The sequence below is a fragment of the Canis lupus genome, chromosome 23, assembly GCF_003254725.2.
Source record: "Canis lupus dingo isolate Sandy chromosome 23, ASM325472v2, whole genome shotgun sequence".
Classification (NCBI taxonomy): Eukaryota; Metazoa; Chordata; class Mammalia; order Carnivora; family Canidae; genus Canis; species Canis lupus.
In genome coordinates this window covers 13,119,075-13,142,084 of record NC_064265.1, presented here as the reverse complement: position 1 = coordinate 13,142,084, position 23,010 = coordinate 13,119,075, and the positions used below count along the sequence as shown (strand labels likewise).

General features: G+C 34.9%; 1 protein-coding gene and 1 pseudogene across 2 annotated transcripts in view; one reads left to right on the top strand and one right to left on the bottom strand.

Moving 5' to 3' along the window:
- STT3B (STT3 oligosaccharyltransferase complex catalytic subunit B) overlaps window positions 1-23,010 on the top strand; it is a 107,538-nt gene that overhangs the window by 74,978 nt on the left and 9,550 nt on the right. For both annotated transcript variants that reach the window (XM_025461088.3, XM_025461090.3), the window contains exons 6-13: window positions 11,869-11,967; window positions 13,457-13,603; window positions 14,740-14,788; window positions 16,188-16,342; window positions 18,313-18,524; window positions 20,191-20,378; window positions 20,797-20,968; window positions 21,816-21,989. In XM_025461088.3, the coding sequence (XP_025316873.1) occupies window positions 11,869-11,967; window positions 13,457-13,603; window positions 14,740-14,788; window positions 16,188-16,342; window positions 18,313-18,524; window positions 20,191-20,378; window positions 20,797-20,968; window positions 21,816-21,989 (1,196 nt within the window). The remainder of the gene's footprint in view (window positions 1-11,868; window positions 11,968-13,456; window positions 13,604-14,739; window positions 14,789-16,187; window positions 16,343-18,312; window positions 18,525-20,190; window positions 20,379-20,796; window positions 20,969-21,815; window positions 21,990-23,010) is intronic.
- On the bottom strand, window positions 19,365-19,462 carry LOC112668940 (U6 spliceosomal RNA; annotated as a pseudogene).

Sequence of the window (23,010 nt, the reverse complement as noted above, 5' to 3'; positions counted from 1 at the left end):
TATCAAATTAAATGAAATAAAAATGAATCATTTGAAATAATTATGAAAAGTGGTTTTCCCTTTTAATAAATTTTTTGCATATGTCTTTAGAATCCATTGGTAAGCCAGGGGAGACTCAGTTTGTTCACATGTGGAAAGGGGGGCACTGGAAGTTAATATGGATGTAGGGTAGATATGGCACAGGAGGGCATGAGGGCAAGGGAGAAGAAAAGCTCCTACTACTTGAAATTTGGGTGGGGAGGAATTGTATAAAGTTAAATTATTTCATGAAGAAATATTCTAGACGTGGTATATGTCACTATATTCAAATGTGAATTATACAAAGTTATGTTTAAATAGGATTCTGATGTTTTAACAAGATAAAAGAACACTCATGTCTTATTTTGCATTTATAGAAAGACTGGTCTGCAGATATCACATAACCCTAATGAGATGTAAAATTACTTAACCTTTATAAAAGTTTATCACACTTTATTAAAGATGAAGATATGTTTAGGGGGTGTTCACTATGGTGTAAGTTATAATGCGAAAATAGTTTGTTCCATTTAAATTGTAGTGTTGCCATATCATAAGAAATACTATGGCATCATTAAAGTTAGTATTTGATGATATAGGAAAATCTGAATAAAAAGCAGGCAGATAGCAAGGATTACTACTGATATTTCTCCTTCATACTTTTCTCTGCTTTTCACATTTTCTACAATGAGCATGTACTAAATTTATAATAAATGAGACTTTTTCATTTACAGAAATATGAATTTTATCTCTGATGACTTATAAAAGGGTCTCATTACATTGGAATAATAATCTAAGGAGAAGGAAGAAATTGGTTTCTAGTATTGATAAATGATTTTTAAATGTCACTGGGGAATTCACTTATTGTCTTTGTTTTCTTTAGTGAGGTAGAGTAAGAAAAGTAACAGTCACCCTTTTTTAAACAATTTTTATATCTAAAATGTATTTTTATTTATGGTAATATTTTCTGGTGAAATCATCATATAAAAAATTAGATATTATAGACATACCACATACTTTATTTCTGTACAAATTATTCTAGGAATTTAGAGTTTGTGAGTGGAGAAAGATAATCTTGCTGTTGAGTGAATTAAAAATAAAATCAGAGGAGTGCCTGGCTGGCTCAATTGGCAGAGCATGTAACTCTTGATCTTGACATCATGAGTCCAGGTTCCACATTGGGCATAGAGCTTACTTAAAAGTTTTTTTAATTAAAATTAAAACCAAAAAATAAAAATATTTAAGCATTGTATTTATACTTGGCAATATATAAACGAAACATACCTAATGCTAAACAACAAAAAATTAAAAGAAGGGCACTTGAGACACCTGGGTGGCTCAGTGATTGAGCATCTGTCTTTGGCTCAGGTTGTGATTCCCAGGGTTCTGTGATTGAGTCCCACATCGGGCTCACTGTGGGGACTCTGCCTATATCTCTGTGTCTCTCATGAATGCCTATGTCTCTGCCTCTCTGTGTCTCTCATGAATATAAATTAAATCTTAAAAAAAAAAAAAAAGGACACCTGAGTGGCTTAGTTGGTTGGGCCTCTAACTTCAGCTCAGGTCATGATCCCAGGGTCCTGGGATCAAGCCCCACATTGGGCTCCCTGCTTCTCCCTCTTCCTCTGCCTATTGCTCCTCCTCCTTGTGCTCTATCTCTGTCAAATAAATAAATAAAATTTTGAAAAAAAATTAAAAGGAAAAATTGCATGTAAAAATTCTAGGATACAAAAACTGGAAGCACTAGAATTTAGTTTGTCTAATTTTACCTTTTTTTTTTTTTGAGGTAATTCAAATCGGTTCACTAGAGAATTAAATGTTTAATAGATAGTTATATGCTAGCAGCCAATAGGAAGGCACAGATGATCAAAAGTTGGTCTCTTTCTAGGGAACTTATAATGTACAACATAATTAATTATTGCAGTGTAGGGAAGCCCAGGTGGCTCAGAGGTTTAGTACTGCCTTGGGCTCAGGGCGTGATCCTGGAGACCCAGGATTGAGTCCCACATTGGGCTCCCTCTGCCTGTGTCTCTGCCTCTCTCTTTCTCTCTGTGTGTGTGTGTGTGTGTCTCTTGTGAATAAATAAATAAAATCTTTAAAAAAAATTATTACAATGTAATTACAGCATATGAATAAAATGGAAATGGGAAGGAGTTTATGAAAACCAGTTTTGACTTTTGAGTTTCAGGAAAGTCTTGTTAGGCTTTCCAGCTGACTGTGTCCTTCTGAAATTTTGGAAATAAATTTTGAGAGGAGAAAATAGTATAGAAATAGAGATAGAAAAAAAAATAGAGATAGAAGGTTTGTGATGATATAACCCTAAATGAGAGCTGCTATAATGGAATGTGAACTGCAGAGCAGTTCCTGGGCTAGTCACTTACTAGTGATGCAACTTTGGGAGGATTACTTAATTTCCTTATGCCTTAGTGTTCTCATGAATCAAATAGAGAGAATTCCCACCTTGCAGAATATTAAGGTTATTAAATGAAAAGTGCTACTTAAGTGTTTGCTTTGTTGTTTGTGTTAAAATTATGAAGGAATAACTAGACAAGAAGAAATAGTTCCAGAGGCTGAGAGGTGATTATAAAGACTGGGGATACCTAAAGATTGTTCCTTTTTTTTTTTTTTTTTTTTAAATGAAGATGTACTTTCACTACAGCTGTTTTTGATTATGAGAAGAATAGCAGAGAAATAACACTTGTACTTACATAAAGTACCAAATAGCAACTAAAACACAACTAATAATGGAGTGGTGTGCTTATTTTTATTTATAATTTTCAAATTAAAGATAATGTATATAATTGAGAAAGTCAGATAGTCTACAAAGTTTATTTATTTATTTATTTATTTTTGGCTTCCGACAAGTGTTACATGTGTTCCCTCCGCCTCCCTATCCCCTCCCTCCCCAGTTTTTCCAAGCAGCCAGTAAACTCCTATACATCCTTAGAGGCACAATTTCTGGGTGTCTCCCCCCAACACCAAGGCCCAGGGGCATTCCCACTCTTAACTTGGCAAACCACAAAGACAACAGGCAAGGATTTGGGAGTCAGGAGCAGGGCGTGGGGAAGTAGCCAAAGCTCCCCACGAATCCACTGTGTGGGACTGTACAAGGGGAGCTTCCTCTGTGAGTGGCATGCCTGCCCGCCATCCTGGCCTCGGGACTCTCCATTGGTGTGGCCTGCTGGGTGGTTGTGCCTGGCAACCAGCTAACGATTATGGAGTGCTCATTATCAGCATTACAAATGTAAACATCCCCCTCAGAGCAATCAGAAAAGAAGGCAGGAGCTACATTTCCCCTGAGTGTGAGGAAATTTCCCACCTCCCACCTACACCCTTGCCAGCTGCCTTGGAGAGTCTTCTTGCCACATCTCTTCTCCAGATGACCCCATAGGGTCCCAGACTTTTGCCTTAAAACACAAATAAAATTCCTTTGCTGAAAAGACGGCAGCTGGATGAAAGATGGGGGAGGGGATGGAGGCTGAAGCCGCTTGGTGCGTGCCTAGGCGTGTCCCATACTTTTGATCACATGGAAAGTTCCAGCTTCTACGGCAGACCATTCCTGGACCTCTACTCTACCCCCACCCTCGAGAGTTTCTCCACCCTGCTTATCCCTACACCTGTGTAGTTCTTGGGTCCTGCAAGGAAATCACTCTTATCACATTCCTAAGTGAGGCCTCAGAGCCCCAAGCTTCCTTCCACCAGAACCTTGGGCAGAATAATGTCTTCACTCTTCCGGGCCCACAAAGCTGGTCACACCTTCTCAGCCTGGTTTGTTATCCCTGGCCCAGTGATCTGGAGCTCCATCCTTTCCCCCAGGGCTGCCAGGGGGCCCGACATTGGTTCTCCAGTGTCCTGGGAAAGGGGCACCGTGTTCACCACTAACCGAGGAACTGCCCACCTTTGGAGAGCAGCACTGCGAGTTTTCTTTTAGCGATGGGGTCTAATGGGGAGCACTTCTCCTTGGCTCTCTCAAATCATCCTATGTTGGTGGCCGTCTGCTTAGCCGAGGAGCTGCCCTTCTGTGTGACCTGAACATTCTTCCCAAGGCAGCTCTTAAGCACCTCGAACAGCCAGGCGTAGGAGACAGAAACCAGGCTGTCTGGAAAAGCACATGGGATTATGGATGTGCTCGCTGATTTAGAAAGCATCGAACTGCCGCAAGTGGATAAGGATGTCAAGAACCCTCGGTGGTGGTAGGCACCTTTCCAGTCCAACTCTTGAGAGTACTTTCTTTCATTGCCAAGGGCACAGATGTGTCAACTGGGCTCCGGGGTCGCCCACCGCCGTGACAGTCCTCCGGGGCTGCTGTGGCCCCCAGGCACGCGGGGGCTGCACCTGGCCCGGCCGGTCGGTGCGACTCCCCCTTCTCCAAAGTTTATAAGCAAAATCAGCACATCTTTTTTTCCATCTTTTCCTTAATTGGCTCACTCCCTAAATTCTTATGTTGAGCCAACCACTTTCTTAGTTCTTTCAGTTGTTCCTTTTGGTTTGTTAAAAACTAATAAACTTCTAAAGGGTTCTGACCACCAATTCCAACTTGTGGGAGTGGTTTTCCCACACCATCAAACAGTTCTCTGACACCAGCTGAGTGTCCTACCATTCAACTCAATTCTGATACCATCAATCCTTAGGTAGGCATCTGAAGCCGGGTTCAGTTAAGGCTTCAGTCCCACAAGACTGGCCTCTGCTTTGTATGCCAGTCACAAGTCTGGGTTGTAACCTGTGTTTCTAACCATATGGCTGTATATCAGAGGTTCCCATGACCCCCTCCTTGGTTTGATTACTTTGCTGGAATAATTACAGGATTACAGGTTTATTATAAAAGGATGTAATTCACAAGCAGCCAAATGGAAGAGATGCATTGGGCCAAGTATGGGGAAAGAACATGGAGCTTCCATGCTCTCGCCAGGCACTTCACTTTCCCCAAATCTCCATTTATTCAACCTGAAGGTTTTTGGAGCCCTGTCCTTTTGAGGTTTTAGGAGACTTCATTACAGGGTCATGATTGGTTAAACCGTTGGCCATTGATGATTGAATTCAGTCTTTAACCTTTCTCCCATCCCTGGAGGTCAGGGAGGTGGGATTGGAATTCCTAACCCACTAATCTTGTGGTTGGTTCCCTCCAGCAACCAGCCTTTATTCTTAGGTGAAATGCAAAGGTCACCTCATTACCATTATAAAAGACACCTTCGTTCTCATCACTTAGGAAATTCCCAGGGTTTTAGGAGCTCTGTGCCAGGAACAGTGGATGAAGACTAAATATATATTTCTTAATACGAAGCACAGTAGCACAACTTGAAACTCCTATTTCTTGATTTTTATTTTTCAATTTTCGATGCTATCTGTTGATCGTCTATTATTTCTTCCCTTTTAAGATTTAGCTGTCATCCATGTATTTATACTCAGATATTTCCTATCTCTGCTTCTAAATGCACTTTTTAAAAATAAAATCTGATATCTGTTTAAATAGGGAAGACTACCAATTTTATTTTTTGAAATACATAGAACTCTTTGTTTTGGTAAATGTCCCTTGAAAAACACTATGATGGGCTTTAATTTTGTGGGCTCAAGATCAGAAACAGCTCCATTTGTTCACATGAAGTTTAGTTGGTAAACTATTCATGACATTAACTTTCTGTACTCATACCTATCCTTATTAACATATCCCATAATTATTGGAGGAAAGGGTTGAGGAAATTTTCCTTAGACTTGTTTATAATACTTAAGGATTCCTTTTATAGTGGGTACTGTACAGTGCCTTTCTCAGTGGGTACGTTAAAGTTACTTTGGGGGAGAATTTTTTACCTCAGGTGTACACTTGAAGATGCTCTTGCTTCTGCCATCTATGTTGTTAATAGGACTCATTAAGTAGGTTGTGAAGGATTAGTCTTCTATTTTCTTGCTTTAAGACCCAGGATATACAGAATAAGAGTGTCACCTATGATTTAGCAGTAATCATTAGCTTAATCAAAAAGGTTTCTTCAGTGAATAGAAACAATGCATGTTCATGTTCCACAAGCTAAACAGGAGTAAATCATTTGATACTCTGACTAGAAGAATAGATTTGAGATTTTCTTTAAGAGTCTGTTCTTACTGAGAATTTTGTCTCATATTCCGGAAGACTTGCTTTTGTGTAGTATAAATTAACAGATTCTTAGTAGTATTAGTTAAATGAATTTAGAAACCTAGTTATCCATAGTAGTTGACATTAAGAAAGAGATATGTTAAGAAGAACCTAAGCAAATTAATTTTTAGTGGTAATATGATTTATGATTCTGCATGGTTTAAATTCTTTGTTTTATCTTAGTGTATGAGTGCATTAAGGTTGCTGGTAATTGTCTGTTACTGCTTCTTTGCATATTAAATTTAGTAACTGATCTCAGTTGTAAAGGAGTTAATTATCTAGGAGTATTATCCAACACTTAAAAGTTATGTAAAGATTATATTTCATGGGATAGCCTCAGCGGGTGGCTCAGCGGTTTAGCTCCGCCTTCAGCCCAGGGCGTGATCTTTGCGTCCCGGATCAAGTCCCACATCGGGCTCCCAGCAAGGAGCCTGCTTCTCCCTCTGCCTGTGTCTCTGTGCCTCTCTCTCTCTCTCCCTCTCTCTCTCTCTCTGTCTCTCATGAATAAATCGATAAAATCTAAAAAAAAATTATATTTCATGACTTTTTTCCTATAGTCTTCAAAACACACACTATTTATATTTTAATGTACTTTGATAACTCATTAACCACTGTCAGAAATTAAGTGAATAATGCTTTTCATATGATAGAAATAAAATTCAAACCCAGATATATTTCTCTTTATTTTCTGCCCTACTATCTTTGATGTCATTTTAGGTATCAGTATGAAATACATATGCTATTTTTAAAAGTTATAATTGTCTCTCAAGTGTTTTTGAACAAGTCATTGCTTCTTTATACAAATTGAGCTTGTAAAATACCTGTTTCAAAGACTGATCCTCTACGTAGTTAATGATGAACAGTGTATTTGGAAAAGAAAGTATTTACTATATATGTCTGCTAATTGTTAAAGAAGAAGAATTATCCAGGGCAGGCCTGGTAGCTCAGCGGTTTAGCACCACTTTCAGCCCCAGGTGTGATCCTGGAGACCTGGGATCCAGTCCCATGTCGGGCTCCCTGCATGGAGCCTGCTTCTCCCTCTGCCTGTGTTTCTGCCTCTCTCTCTCTCCTCTCTGTGTATTCTCATGAATAAATAAATAAAATCTTAAAAAAAAAAAGAAGAAGAAGAATTATCCATATTTTTATGGTTCTTTTTTTGTTTTTAAGCTTTAATTCGTATCCTGTAAGTTTCTTAGCATTCTTCATCTGCTTATTTACCCAGGGTGCACAGTAATCAAATAGTAAAAGTATCTTTGTTAATCAAAGGCTTCAACAGTCTTAAAGTCCTTTAATCATATTTGTTAACAATGAGGCAGAATTGCTTGAATTTTAAGATATTTCTCCACAGGTTTTCTTTTGGTTAATACTGTTTTGGTTGAGAGAGCAGAGGGATGGCAAAGGAATATTTTGTTAGCCCTTTCCATTAAATATATATCAACCAGGATATGAAGCAACTCAGAAATGCTAAGGTGATTTAATGGTAGATCATAGTTAATGGAAATGTAATATTCATAAAACCTTTTCCAACTTGAAGTAAAAGGAAGTACGCAGTATTTTTTTTAAGATTTTATTTATTTATTCATGAGAGACATATACAGAGAGAGGCAGAGACACAGGCAGAGGAAGAAGCAGGCTCCCCGCAGGGAATCTGATGTGAGACTCATCCCCAAACCTGGGGATCACGCCCTGAGCTGAAGGCAGACGCTCAACCTCCGAGCCACCCAAGAGTCACAGTACACAGTATTTTATAAGTATAATGAATACTATCAACATAAGTCTTGGCTTTGTCTGGGAGATGGTACTTAAAGGTTAGTTTGAATAACAGCAGGAGCTTCTTGAAAAAACTTAAATGGAGCTTGAATCAGAAGTTTCAGTACCTTTTATTTTCTAGAACAACTTGTTTTGTGCCTTAAGTCAAGGACAGTAGTTTTCTGAATTAATTTGGCTCTACTCCATATATACCTTTGGATAAAAAAATAAAAGTATTTTAACAGTGAAAGATGTTTAGGGTCTGTTTAGAAGATTAGTATTTGACCCAAGTCAAAGAGATTTTCTTTGGCTGTAAATAATCAAACAACAGTAGACCTTGTAAATATCTAATGGCAATTTTTTCTGGAATTCTTTGAGCACTTTGGGAATATTATATGCAGTAGTGAATGCCTGTAACTGTGCTTCCACAGGATGGCAGTGTGGTAACATTTTCATGATGTAATAAATGATTTACAACATTATTGGTATTGTGCATTTTCTTAAGAGTTCACTACTTTGATGGAAAGCTTTGTTCTTCTGGTTTATAGGTAAGAATTGTAAGTTAACATGGATGGGTAGAAAGTTGTGTTAGATATGGGTATTAAGTAATTTGTTCAGGAGTCCTAGAGAGTTCATAGGACGACTTAGTAGGGAATGATTGCTGTCTGTGGGTTTTTGTGTTGTTGAGGTCTTCTGAGAATGGTAGAGATGTTGTCCACTGCCTCTTTAGTTCTCATGTCAGAAGAGATCTCTCCTTGAAGTTTTTGTAGAGCCAGGGATTTTTCACTGATGTGACAGGTACTTGATTCATTGTATCGTAGTTACATACATCTCTGATTTTCCCAATTAGATATCTAACTCTTAGAGAATGGAATTGATCTTAATGATGGTTTGGGTTTTTTTGGTTTTTGGTTTTTGGTTTTTTGGTATTCTTAGAGTGCCTTGACCATAATGATATAAAGTTTATATTTGAATGAATTAATTAGGTAAATTTTAAACACAGATGCTATTGTACAAAGCATGGAGGAAAATATGTTTTTACTTAGTAGTAAAGATTGTGTTTATTTTTAAGAATTGAGAGTTACTTCTTTCTATTTGAGTATTATCTAATTCTTATTTTCTATGTTTTAAAACATGGCTTTGTAAATGGGATTTAAATTGAGATACAGAAATGTCTGTCTAATTTTACAGTTAAAGAAGAAGGACAATATTAAGCAAGAGGAGTTTGTGATATTTTATATTACCTAGCAAGCAATCCTGACTTTTATTTAATGTCTGTGTAGTAAGAAATGCTGTTAGGAGGAACATCTGTCCCCCTGTGTAAACATCACAGGATCAGTGATCCAAAAAATATAAAAATAAGGAAAACATGAATCCAGTTCTCTTAGAAGAAAATGGTGATCTTTGGATTATTGCATATATTATTCATTACTTTGTATCATTGGTGCATATCTGATATGGATAAGAGTATTCAAAGGTAAAATATTGTTGAACTTATTTCTATTCAGTTTTATTTGGCATTAACCTATGTTTACAAACTAATACAAACTGAAGTCCCATCTGGTCTTTTTATGTTTTCTGAGATGGAGTTTCTTTTTCTTGAACAACTCTCCCATCACTCTTATTAAATAACTTGGATTCTAGTGCATCTGTTTCTATAATAAAGACTTTTTTTCTTTACCAATAACAGTGTCTCTGTGAACTTGCATAAAACCACTGAATTGAGAATATTATGAGGTTTATTCTTCTTTTGAATAAGTCTGGATGAACTTGAGCAAACCACTGAGAGGAAACTTCGATAGTTCCCAAGCAAGTGGTTGCTGAACTTTTTTACATTGCCAAGCATGATAATAATAGCTCGATTTGAAGAGAGAGAATATGAATATGAATAGGTTTGTGTGTGCTCACCATACCTTTTAGTGATTATTTCTGGAAAATATGACTTAGGGAAGTAAATGACTAGAGACTTTTTACTTTTTGTTTTTTTCTAAAACAAAAAACGTATTACCTTTGCAATTAGACCAAACTAGTAACCTATAGAGACAAATGAAGATTCATGTTTACTTTGCACTGGGATGAGGGGAATGGGGAACAACTGCTTAATGAGTGTGAGTTTTCTTTGGGGTGATGAAAATGTTTTGGGACTAGAGAGCAGTGGTAGTTGCATAACATTGTTAGTGTACTAAATACATCTAAAATGTTCACTTTTAGATGATTATGCATAAACTTCACCTCAAGTTTTTTTAAGTATTTTTTTATTCATATGTGCCACTTGTCATATTTAATCCAAATTCTGTGACATAGTATGAACATTCATTGTTCATTAGTGTTTGCAAGAAAGAGAAATCTAGCCTAAGAGGTGATGGTGCTATTTAGACAGAAGTAGACTTACCTATAATTAAAATACATAAATGACATAAGGTTAATCCCAGGCCTGGCCTTTCTAGTTGTGCCTTTCTATGTTCAGTATTTGTCTAGGGTTTGATTTCTCAGCAGAAGGTGTCTAGTAGAAAGCCGGTTGGTCATAGAGCCTTAGAGTTTTTTGTTGGTGGGAAGGGGATCTACAAATCTTTTTATCTAAACCTCACTCTATAGAGAGGAAACTGAAATTTTTGTTACGTAGTTGTTCAAGATCACTTCTTCCCATTTTTTTCCTGATTCTGCCTTTGACTGTTTGCCAGGGCATCTGCACAATACTGACAGAAACATACTGATACTAGAAATCCCGTCAATCAAATTGATTGATAGTTTATGTCACATAATATAGAAATTCTTGTTTACTTAATTCTTAATGTATTTATATTCAAATACCTCACTGAAGGTAATTCCATTCCATTATTAATATGCCTGGAAAGTACATTATTAAGTGGATGACTTCTATAGTCTCTAGACAATCAGTTCTCTATTATCTTGAGGATATTGGAAACTTTATTCACATATACTGATTCTTCCTATTAAATTTACTTGAGCTTCTTATCCTTTTCCTAACACTGTAGTCATCTCTTACCATGCAGCTCAGGAGACAACTTAACATTTGAACCATTAGCCCATGGTTTACCTTCCATAGATGGCTTTCTTTTGAAAGCAAATAAACATTCCTTCTCAACTGAGCAGGGGAAAAGAAGTGTATGCTGAAGGCTGTGCTACACAGAGTGTAGAACATGAATATATATACTATAACAGTTCTCTTCCTAAATACACTCCAGTCTTTTTTCCTAATAGAATACTTTATTTGCCAACAACTATGGACTATGCTTCATAAGATGATGTGAATAAGCTTTATAAATGGAACAATTTTCGTATTATTTCAGTTGGATTTTATCTTCATTTCTAGATAAACTTCCAATTACAATGATTCCCAATTCTAACTTTCTCTGTAATGAACTGAAAATAGTGACCTAAATACAACTAGTGTGTTTTGGCTTGACTTTTGTATACTTAATCTCTTCTTTTATGACATAAAACTTAGTGGACAGGTTTTAGTGGTTCTCACTAAGAGGTACTATACGAAGTGTTAGACTATAAAAAGGATGTGGAATACTTAACTTTTGAAGCAGGAGCAGCTATTTGTATATGATGAGGATCAGTATTCTTTAAGTCATGCTTCAGAGTAATGCCAGTAGGAATAGTGTTTATATATTAAATAGTTTCTGGGGCATGTCAATTATTATTAATGATAGATTGAAAAGTTGATTCCATTTTAGGAAAAGGAAAGTAGCATCAGTCTCCTAAACTGTTCTAAATGATATTTTGCAAAATAAAGTACTTAAAACGTTTTTTAAGGATCAGCAGAAAGAATTTTCATGATTTATAATTAATCAGCAAATAGAATATCAAGTAGAGCGGTCATTTCAAGATACTGTTCTTAAAATAAGGTCAGTTAAAAATTTGCTTAAAAATATGAGTTATTGTATACATTTATGTTTGAAGTACTTAATGGCAGTAGTAAATTATCCTTGTTTCCTATTTTGTCTTTATAGCATATAGCACTTTCTACATTGTGGGTTTAATATTATCCATGCAGATACCTTTTGTGGGATTCCAGCCAATCAGGACAAGTGAACACATGGCAGCTGCTGGTATGAAAAAAATATTTGCTTTCCTTTTTCTAAAGAATATGTGAATGTATAACCAGCCAGTCCTGAAGGGAATTAAGTTCTTTCAGAGTTTTGGGTTTCTTTAAGTTTACATCATATTGGTTCTGAAACGTTGCCAGTAATATTTTATAAATATTGAATGTCTTATAGAGTTTTATTAAGACTTTGTGATACTGTGTTCCAAATGAGCCTATTTTCCCAGCTACTGTTGTTTTGAAAAAGGAAAATCTTCCCTTTTCACAATCCATGTTATTTGCAAACAGTAAATAACATTTGCTTTGTTTAAACAAATCTTAAACAGTATATTTGTACACTGAGTTTACTGTACTACCAACTTTGCATTTCAGCAAATTTAGATGGAACATTTTATGTCCTTTACATCTCCCTAAAATATATTTTAACTGAAATTAAATGGCTTTTATATTGATTATGAAGTAGTTTAATTCTTCTCCGTATGAGCAGACTATTTTGCCATTATTAATCTAGGTCACAATTAACAAGATAATGGGAAATATTTGAATAAAACTTTAACAGATTCTTAACACAAAGTCTGTGTCACCCACAGGCAGTCCGTGGGTAGTTATTTTATTTGCAACATTTTATAAATATTTAACTCTCTGACATGATATTCCCTAGCTTTTATCAGATTCTCATATCCAGTTTTGAGCATATAATCCTTTATAGCAGTGTGTGTGAAGATACACAATCACCTGACTTTTTGTTAATGGGTTCTTATATTTCCTAAAATGTAAATATTTTACTATACTTACTTAATCATTCTAAAATGGTTAAAATTCTAAAATTCTGAAAAACAACTCTTATGACTAAATTTTTTAAAAGAAAAATCAATATGCTATATGGGTTTAGGGTTCTCTTGTGCCTATTAGTTTTACACCTAGTGCTTTTGTATCGTGTTTTGTATATTTTAACAATTTTGTATATTTTAACAAAAGTACTTTTTTGCTGTTACTGCTTTAATTTTATCTTATATTCAATTTATACTTAGTCATTTAGAATTATATATAAGTGTGTAACTAAGGTTACAGCCTGTCACTCAACTATAAATGATAACTACTCAGATTCTCCTGATCCAAGTCACTTGTATCCTTCAATAAACTTTAGGACTATTTATAATGATGATTCTATTTTTTTAGCCCCTAGAAAGCATATCACTAAAATATGGGACAAGGAAGTAGTTTAATGTGGTAAACAGGCTCTAGTTATTGAAATAAGATTTTTCTCATCTGGTCCATGTATGAGGAGTCTGATCATTTTTAAAATAAGAATATCAATTTTTTAAATGCTTTAATTGGTTAACTGTTATTTGACAAAGGAAATGTTGGTTAGATGAAATGACTAGTCTTTGATATGTGTGGTACAGGGTATCCTAAGAAGCTCTTCTAAATTAACATTTTTAAATATCTTTGGGAAAGTACTTTTGATTATTTATATCATCTCTTTCTTTAATTAGGTGTCTTTGCATTGCTGCAAGCTTATGCTTTCTTGCAGTATCTGAGAGACCGATTAACAAAACAAGAGTTCCAGACTCTTTTCTTTTTGGGTGTATCACTAGCTGCAGGTGCTGTGTTCCTTAGTGTCATCTATTTGACTTATACAGGTAAGTGTCATCACCTGTAGATTGTGAATCTTGTCTTTAGATTATTCAAAAAGGTAATTACTTTAAAAATTTTGTACATTTTCTATTTTGTCCTAGTAGGTTAAATACAACCACAGTTGTATTCTGTCTAAACAATAAAAAATAATAGTAAAAGTTACTAAAATCTGAATAATACTACAAATGTGATTTTTTTTTAAACTCTATCTTAATTTTAGTGCTTTAGCCCCACATAGATAAACTTTCAAGCATATTTCTCTTGATAAATGAATAGCCCCAAAGTGTATAAAATTCAGAGTTTCCAGTGTTACTTACTGCAGTCTTGCCATTTTTGTTTGCATACACTTTGTCTTTCCAGTTTTTGAACACTCAAACCAAATCAGTTTCCATCTGCTTCTAGATTCTTTTTTTTTTTTTTTTAATTTTTATTTATTTATGATAGTCACAGAGAGAGAGAGAGACAGGCGCAGAGACACAGGCAGAGGGAGAAGCAGGCTCCATGCACCGGGAGCCTGACGTGGGATTCGATCCCGGGTCTCCAGGATCGTGCCCTGGGCCAAAGGCAGGCGCCAAACCGCTGCGCCACCCAGGGATCCCTGCTTCTAGATTCTAAGTGACTTTCTAATCCTGACTTCAATTGTCTCTATAAACAAATCCAGTTCTCTCTAAAGGTATTCCATCTGTCAAATTAAAACACTAGCCTAGCTCAAAATCAAGAAGGATTAATTACAAGAGTAAAGGCAAGAATGTTTAAAATCATCTTTGCATTTATCTAAATTTGGCATACTGGATTATTTAGATGTTTTCCCCTTTTTTAAATTATCAAATGCTATCTTAATGTCTTAGCTTTATTTTACTTTACTAGTCAACTAGAAGTTTAAAGGAGAATGTGAAAATTTTTTATGATTTTTATCTCTCAACTTTTATTTCTCTGAGAATGTGATCTCCATGGATATTTGTTGTTATATGATTACTAACCTTATTTTATCTGACTGCCAGCTGCATGAAATACGTTGTCACTTACAAAAGAAAAAAACAACCCTGAAATTATTTAATATTAACTTATATTAACCCATAACAATCAGTAAAAATAAACAATAAAAAGGCAGATTGATTTCCTCTACATTTTTTCTTCCAAGGTTACATTGCACCATGGAGTGGCAGGTTTTACTCATTGTGGGACACTGGGTAAGTGCGGATAAGTTATTTGCCCTAATACTATTTTAAAATACCATTTTTTCTCTGTTGTTCTATTTCAGTATCTTGGCAACGTTTCTGAAGTACCCAGCTTATGCTAGTTTAGTAAATGTTGAATCATCCCGTGTAATTTATCTTTGTTTAAAATTCCTGTTTAGAATGCACCTTTAGTATGATATATGTAAGTCATACATTTCTGTTCTACATGGTCAAATCCTTATTTTAGTTCCGTTTGTCAAAAAACATTGCAGGTAACATGTGTGCCCATTTAATGATTGATTTTTGTTTTTAACAATTATGTTTAGTTTCCATCTTTTAGTAATACTTAATTTTTAATTCTTAAGGTGCTGTGTTATAAACCCATATGCTAGAGTTGTGAAGAAAAAACCTAACTTTTTTCCTAATACCACATTATCTAAGTTCCTTGATATTTCTAATCTATCAAATACACTTGAGGGTATTTTTACATTTTTTTAAAGAGTGCTATTATAAAATGAATTAATAAAAAAAATTTGGTTTTAAATTAGACAACTAGTTCAGTAAAACTTTTTGTCTCTAAAATGTTTTCCGAAGGATAGACTATAATCTGTTGATGATAATTTGTTTCTCTTCCCTCTTCCCCATTGTTTGTCTTTTTTGTTACTTCCTATATGGCCCAGTAAACCTCTACCAATAAACAATTTATTGATTGGGCCTGCCTTTTGATATAATATGAAAAGGGCTCAGGCCCAGATCTAATTAAAGGCATAAGCAAATGATGTATAAATGAATGAAACTAACATTTAGACATGTTTTAAGAGATCAGCCTGTGGATCACCAAAAAGTTTGAGGGAAAGAAAACCCTGGTTGTAGACTGTTATTCTGATGAGGTTAAAATACTAGGTCAGATTTTTAGAAGTCATACTTAATTGACTGTTTTAGAATCTCAGGGCATTTCAGGAGCTATTTGTCCTATCCTTTCCTCTTCCCTCACCTGCCTTTGTGTCATCTTGTTAAGAAAGGTATGGCAATATGATATCTTACTGGATGGGGTATTTCTACTATTAATAAGTCCAAAATATGTGTAGCTTGTTGATACAAACAATGAGATGCTAAGCAAAACTGCAGAAAATTCTATTTGAGCAAAGATTTTTGTATTAAAAGTCAGAGCCAGCACTTTTATAACTGGCTTTAGATAAGTCTTCCAATTTTAGAAGTGGCATATTGGTTTTAGTTTTACCAGTGTAGACCAGATTTATTTCCAGTTTCTAAGTTACATTGGAATATACTTTTAAGCAAGAAGGGGTGAGGGGATAGGAACCATATTTACAGTCAAAGGAAATTTCTTCATCTAAAAGGAACTCCTCCTGTTTTATTAAATTTTAAACAATATTAACTTTTTAAATACCAGGTATGCAAAAATACACATTCCAATTATTGCATCAGTGTCTGAACATCAACCTACGACTTGGGTATCTTTCTTCTTTGATCTACATATTCTTGTGTGTACCTTCCCAGCAGGCCTATGGTTCTGCATTAAAAATATCAACGATGAAAGAGTATTTGGTAAGAGATTTTTAATAAATACTTTGATTTGAAACAATTTTCTTTATTGAGGATATCACTTTAAAAAAGTTTTGTTTTTCTTTGCTGGAGTCGTTGCATATTCAAGATAAATTTCCTCTCTCAATTTGTGTGTTTAGCCAAGAAAAATTCAGTGAATTTGCATTATATATACTCATATTAAAATGTTTTAAATTAATTTAGAACTATTATATAAATTTTCAATTGGGTAGAGATTTTCTGAGAGATTGTTATAGTCTGTGGCTGAGAATTGGAAATTATAACTTTGTTGACTATATTGTCTTCATTTTCTGAATTAGCTTTATTAAGTAGGAAGAAGTTTGTAGCGGCAATCATTGTCCAGATTTCAGTATAAAGTTATTTTGTAATGGAGTAAGAATCACCTTTAAGTTAATACCCGCTTCACTGTTAGATTTGTGTATGTATATTTCCACCTAAAAAGGTGATGAGACAAACTATTTTAAAGCCAAGTGGTTAGGATTTTACATTCATGATACAAGTAGATGAAATAAGCAGACTAAAGACCTTTACATGATAAAGTCATCGCAAGAAGTATATTGTGGCTGTTTTGCAGGTGTTAAAACCTGAAACTTTAAAAAGGTTTGGAACATGCACAGGGTCATAAAACCAAATAATTTGTAGTACCAGGACTGAACTTCTATAAGTATGATGCATGAACCATTAGTGACACTCAAGTTACTATTCCAGAGTAAAGTCAGGGGAGAAAAATAGCACCTGCATGAGTTATAGCCAGGGATGATAATCATTCTCGTTCTGTTGATATAGATCAATGGAATTTGGATAAGGTTGTGTTAATATTCTGTTATTCAGAAGGATTTAGCTTAAACGTTTTGCCCACCTCATTAGGCAGCATTCCCAATCCCAGATATATACTCAAGAGAGGTGAGTGTGTACGTTCAACAAGGGACATGTTTAAGAATATACATAGCAACTTTATCCGTAATAGCCTCTAAATAGAAACATTCCAGAGGTTATCAGCAATATAATAAATTTTGATGTATTTGTATAGTGTAGTATATAAAACACAGCATTTAATAAAAGAATAGCATGAGTAAATAAGCCAGTACAAAAGAGAACACTTTGATATAATTTCATTTTAAGAAGTTCAAGACTAAAAAAAACCCAAATTAATGCTTTAGAAGTTCAAATAGTGATTACCTTTTTTTAATAGGAGCAGAGGTAGCTGTTGACTGGGAAAAGGCATGAAGTTTCCTTTTGAGGGAGATATGCAAATGTTCTGTATTTTGATATGGGTGGTAATTACATAGATCTGTATTATGTAAAAATTCATTGAGCTGATCATCTATATGGTACAATCTACGGTCAAGAAAAAAAAAATTAGTTTCAAATGAGAGAAGAGCTCTGATGACCATTGACTTTGTAAAGTCAAACAGCCTTCAGCCACAATTGGTGGAGCCTTTAGTATTAAAAATTACTTTAAAAAATTTTAAGTTTCTTGGCAGTAAGTTTACAAGTTCCCCTTTTGGTTAATAAGTTATATTCTTCTCATCCCATTCTCACTTTAACGCAGGCTTTATACCAGATGTTTGCATTGACTTTTCATAGACTGTTTGATTCTGTAAACTTACTGTGCCTAATAATATAATTCACCCAATATGTTTAGTCTGTCAGCTCTGGATTTCCTAATATGTGATGCTATTGACAAATGCTAAATTGTCATTTTTCCCATAATAATTAAGTTTGAATCATGATACATTTACCTAAAACTGTTGATATGTAGTATTTGGTCAACTTATAATTTCTAAATATGACTATTAAGTCAGTTGGTCTGTATTATCAATTTAAAACAATTAGCTCTTTTATGAGATGTTTGTTTCTTTTTAGCTTTGGTTTATAATGTGGTATTAAACATTGAGCTCAGTTTTCTGTGGACATTTTCTGAAGTGTTATAAGAGAACTTGTCTTTGCAGTTGCTCTGTATGCAATCAGTGCTGTCTATTTTGCTGGAGTGATGGTGCGGCTGATGTTGACTTTGACTCCGGTCGTCTGTATGCTGTCGGCAATTGCGTTCTCAAATGTTTTTGAGCACTATTTGGGGGATGACATGAAAAGGGAAAACCCACCTGTGGAAGACAGCAGTGATGAGGATGATAAAAGAAACCCAGGAAATTTGTATGATAAGGTGGGAATCTAAGTAAGACCTTTAATATTTTGATGTGCTTTATTTTTCTACCATGGTAAGAACTATACATATTAAGAAAAATGATTAAACAGGGATTTAGACCACCTGTGACATTTCTAGTTGGTCTTTATTGTTTGCCTCAAAATTTGGGGCCTATTTGGTCTTTTGATCTTTTAGCTTAGAATAAGAAAATATAATGTAATCAGAGAAGGGATTCTCATTTCTTATTGGTCAAGTTTTATCTGAAACCTCTCTACTTTTGAGAGTAACAACCTTGTGCTCTACTTAATTATGCAAATTTAGCACTATAAGCCCTTTTGAAACGATGTGCACAAGCATACTAATCCTTTAGGTCCATATTCAGTGTAAACTTTTTAAATATTTGGTTGATTAAAAGTAAAATAAAGGGAATAAAGTACCTTTTAAAAAACAAGCCTCTTGGTGACGTGAGTGATAAGTTGATTAAGCGTCTCTTGATTTGGCTCAGATCATGTTTTCTTGATTTGGCTCAGATCATGATCTCAGGGTCATGAGATTGAGCCCTCCCTCAGGCTCCACACTGGTGAAGAGTGATTAAGATTCTCTCTCTCCTTCTGCCTCGCCCCTCCTTCACTTACGTGAGTGTGCACATACAATGTCTCACTCTTAGGGAAAAAAAAAAGCTTTAGCAACAGATAGCTGGCCAATATTACTGTAATTCACTTTTAACCTCTCACATAACACAGCAGGGTAATATTTGGTGCAGGTATAGAAAAGACTTGTAACAGCACATGTCTTGAATGATATATTTTTTAATCCTATGTTGTTTTTTATTTTCATGGAGGGGGCAACCTTTTATGAAAAAATATGAAATATGTCACAAAATTGCATATCATCCTTGTGTAGGGGACATATTAAACTTCACTATTTGAATATTAACTAGGTTTTAAAATACCAACCAATAAGCAATGAAAATTCCTGGTATAAATATCAACTTTGAAATTCTTCCTTTCCTTATTACAAGTCCAAGAGAATTCATACATCTTTGTGTTAATAAAGCATGTTCTTGCTTTTGTGGTGGTTATGTTTTGTTATGTGGTTTTTTAAACGAGCCTTGCAGTTTAGAACCTATGACTCTGTTTTTTTAGTTTTGGGTGAGATTTTGTTATTGCTGTTTACAAAAATGTAATCTTAACCAATCTGTTATTTTGAGGCTTTGGTAATTAGAAGATTATGATAATGGAGGTTTTTCCTATACTAAAGTCCAGGTCTGAATTATAGATGGACATTGCCATTTTCAGGATGACAAATGTAGATTTTATATAAGAAAGGTTGCCAAAATGAGACAATTTGGTTATCTCCTTTGTCTTTGTTTTGTTTTTTTTTTTCCCTTTGTATTTAAATAAAACCTAAGGGTACCTGGGTTTGAAAGTTTCTTACTAAAGATACTATGCTCTGTGATCAGCTCCTGAATTGGATATAGTCCCAGAAATCGTTCTTATTCACATTTGATTTTAGAATCTACCTTGATAATTTTTAGAAAACATTGTATCACTCACACAAGAATACCTATGGTTATACATTTTCCTTCTTAAAGAATTAAATTTAACATTCTCACATTTTTCCTGAATGTCTTAGTGAAGGAAGTGAAATAATGAGTTTGTTTAACCAGTTTTTCTATCTTCAGGCAGGTAAAGTGAGGAAACATGTAACTGAACAGGAAAAAACTGAAGAAGGATTAGGTCCTAATATAAAAAGCATTGTCACCATGTTGATGCTGATGCTGCTGATGATGTTTGCAGTTCACTGTACCTGGGTCACAAGCAATGCCTACTCCAGTCCAAGTGTGGTCCTGGCCTCTTATAATCATGATGGGTAAGAAAGTAACTTAGCTATAAGATTTTTTACCAACCCTTTTTTTCTTTCTGAAAAGATAGAATGATATGTGTGAGGTTCTACATTTGAATCCACCATGTTTTTCTTTTACCTCCCCAATGACCCTTCTTCCCCAGCTTCCACTTCACTTGAATGCTTGTTATACTTGCAGAGAATATCAGACCCCACCCAAGAACTACTAAACCAGAATCCGCTTTTTTTTTCAAGATAGGTGATTTGTGTGCATATTACAGTTTAATAAAAAAATACTAACCCAGCTCTTTTTGTGTGTCTTCCTCCCCCCTACTGTTGAGGCTTTAAAATGTGAAATTATTTAATGGTTTTATCCCCTGAAGGTTTTAAGTGATCCTCTTCACATTTAAGATCTTATTTTTAAAAATATTCTGATTCCTTTCAGCACCAGGAATATCTTAGATGATTTTAGAGAAGCTTACTTTTGGCTAAGGCAAAATACAGATGAACATGCCCGAGTAATGTCTTGGTGGGATTATGGATATCAGATAGCTGGAATGGCTAATAGAACTACTCTGGTGGATAATAACACCTGGAATAACAGCCACATAGCACTGGTAAGAATTTGATAAAAGATTAAAAATTATAAATTTTTATTTACTACTTAGTAAGCAGGTTTCACTTTGGTTTTGAGTAGGGGAAATGTGGGTAAAAGTACTGTTTGCTGAATTCTCAAAATGGTATTTCACACATTCAATAAAGTAAATGCAAGCTATGCTTATATACTTTGTTTTTAAGAATGGTATATACTTATTTAAATATTCAGAATTGTAGGCTGATTTCTGGCACATCACATGACAAATTTAGCTCACTGAAGAATTAGGCAAAATCTGAAACTTTTAAAGTATTGTTTAACTTGTATTTTCCATTATTAAATTAAAAATATTTGTAAGTATATAAAGCCAAATGTACTGCATTTTATGGGCATGTAAATTATGTTCACTCTATTAAGTAAGTAATTTGCATAAATTAAGGTAATCGCGTCTCTATTAAAGATTTTAAATAGATAATGGATATTAACCAAATGAGTTCTAGTTGTATTAGTGTTGTAGCTAATCATCTGGTAGACTGAGAAGAATATATTTGTACCAGCTATATCACTGGTCATTCCTGGCCTTGAGGTTATGAGAAATTGCGTTTCTTTTCTTGCCTGCTTTGGAACTTAATTAGTAGCACAATATTAGAACATGTATTCAGATGGTGACATTTCTGCTATAATTGGTTATAGTAAGTGAGGTGGTTCTAGATGCTGGTAAATTTGTTGAATTCGTAGCAAATCATCTCTTTAGAAAGAATTCCAATGTAAATCAAACTCTTGAGGTACATTCTGTCCGATATACATTCATTTTTATTTATAGTGTACCGTGGGAATGAGTACACACTTTGTCATTTTTTATTCTATAGGTGGGAAAAGCTATGTCTTCAAATGAATCAGCAGCCTATAAAATCATGAGGAGTCTGGATGTAGATTATGTTTTGGTTATTTTTGGAGGAGTTATTGGCTATTCTGGTGATGACATCAACAAGTTTCTCTGGATGGTTAGGATAGCTGAAGGAGAACATCCAAAAGACATTCGGGTAAGAAACGAGGTCATTCTACACATATAAAAGACAGTTCCAGTGTCCGAGGAATTTTCTTATCTTGCTAATTGTATCTCGTCTTTTTCTCATCATCTTTTCCCCTAAATTAGTCCCTCACTCCGACTTTACTATTTATTAAAGATAGACTATGAGCATTTTTCCAGGTTTAAAATTTTTGAAGTTTGGGACAGCTGGGTGGCTCAGTGGTTGAGCCATCTGCCTTTGACTCAGGGCATGATCCTGGGGTCTGGGATCAAGTCCCACATTGGGCTCCTGCAGAGAGCCTGCTTCTCTCTCTACCTATGTCTCTGCCTCTCGCTCTCTCTGTCTCTCATGAATAAATAAAATCTTAAAAAAAAATAAAATAAAAATTATGAAGTTCATTGATATTTCTATTCTCCCCTGTGAAACTGTTCCCTCTCAAGACTCTTTTTTTCTCCATTACAGCCTTTCAGTTCTGCCCTTTCTTTCCATTTATATTGCTTCTACTCTGACACTAACCCTTATGATTGTAAACCTAAAATAGCACAGTATTGCTAACCAAATTGCTGTCTTTGCCTTAATCTTGTTTCCTATGCTTCTCTAACATGACATTGATTATGTCATTTTCCAGCTTAAAAGCCTTCAGTAGATAAACGGCCTTGAAGTCAGAGAGATAGGAGTTAGAACTAAAACCCTGCCTCTATCAGCTTGGTGCAGTGGGCAGCTTGTTTTTGGCCAGTCGGCTACCTGGTTGAAACACTAGGTTTGATTCTTGGTTCTGGTGTTATAATGGTGATTAAGGTAGCATAAAATTGTCACTAATGGGGAGGCCAGGAATAATTGATTTGTGGTGCTGTTATGAAAATTTGTTAGTGATATAGATGAAGCTCAACCTAAGAGTTGATATGAAATAATCTCTGTAATGAAGTAGTGGTATATTATCCAAACTCCTTAGCTTGGAGTATAAACCCCTTCATACTTTATTTTTCTTTACTGACCTCTTGTCTCTCTGTCAGTTTTTTTCCATCTGTCAATC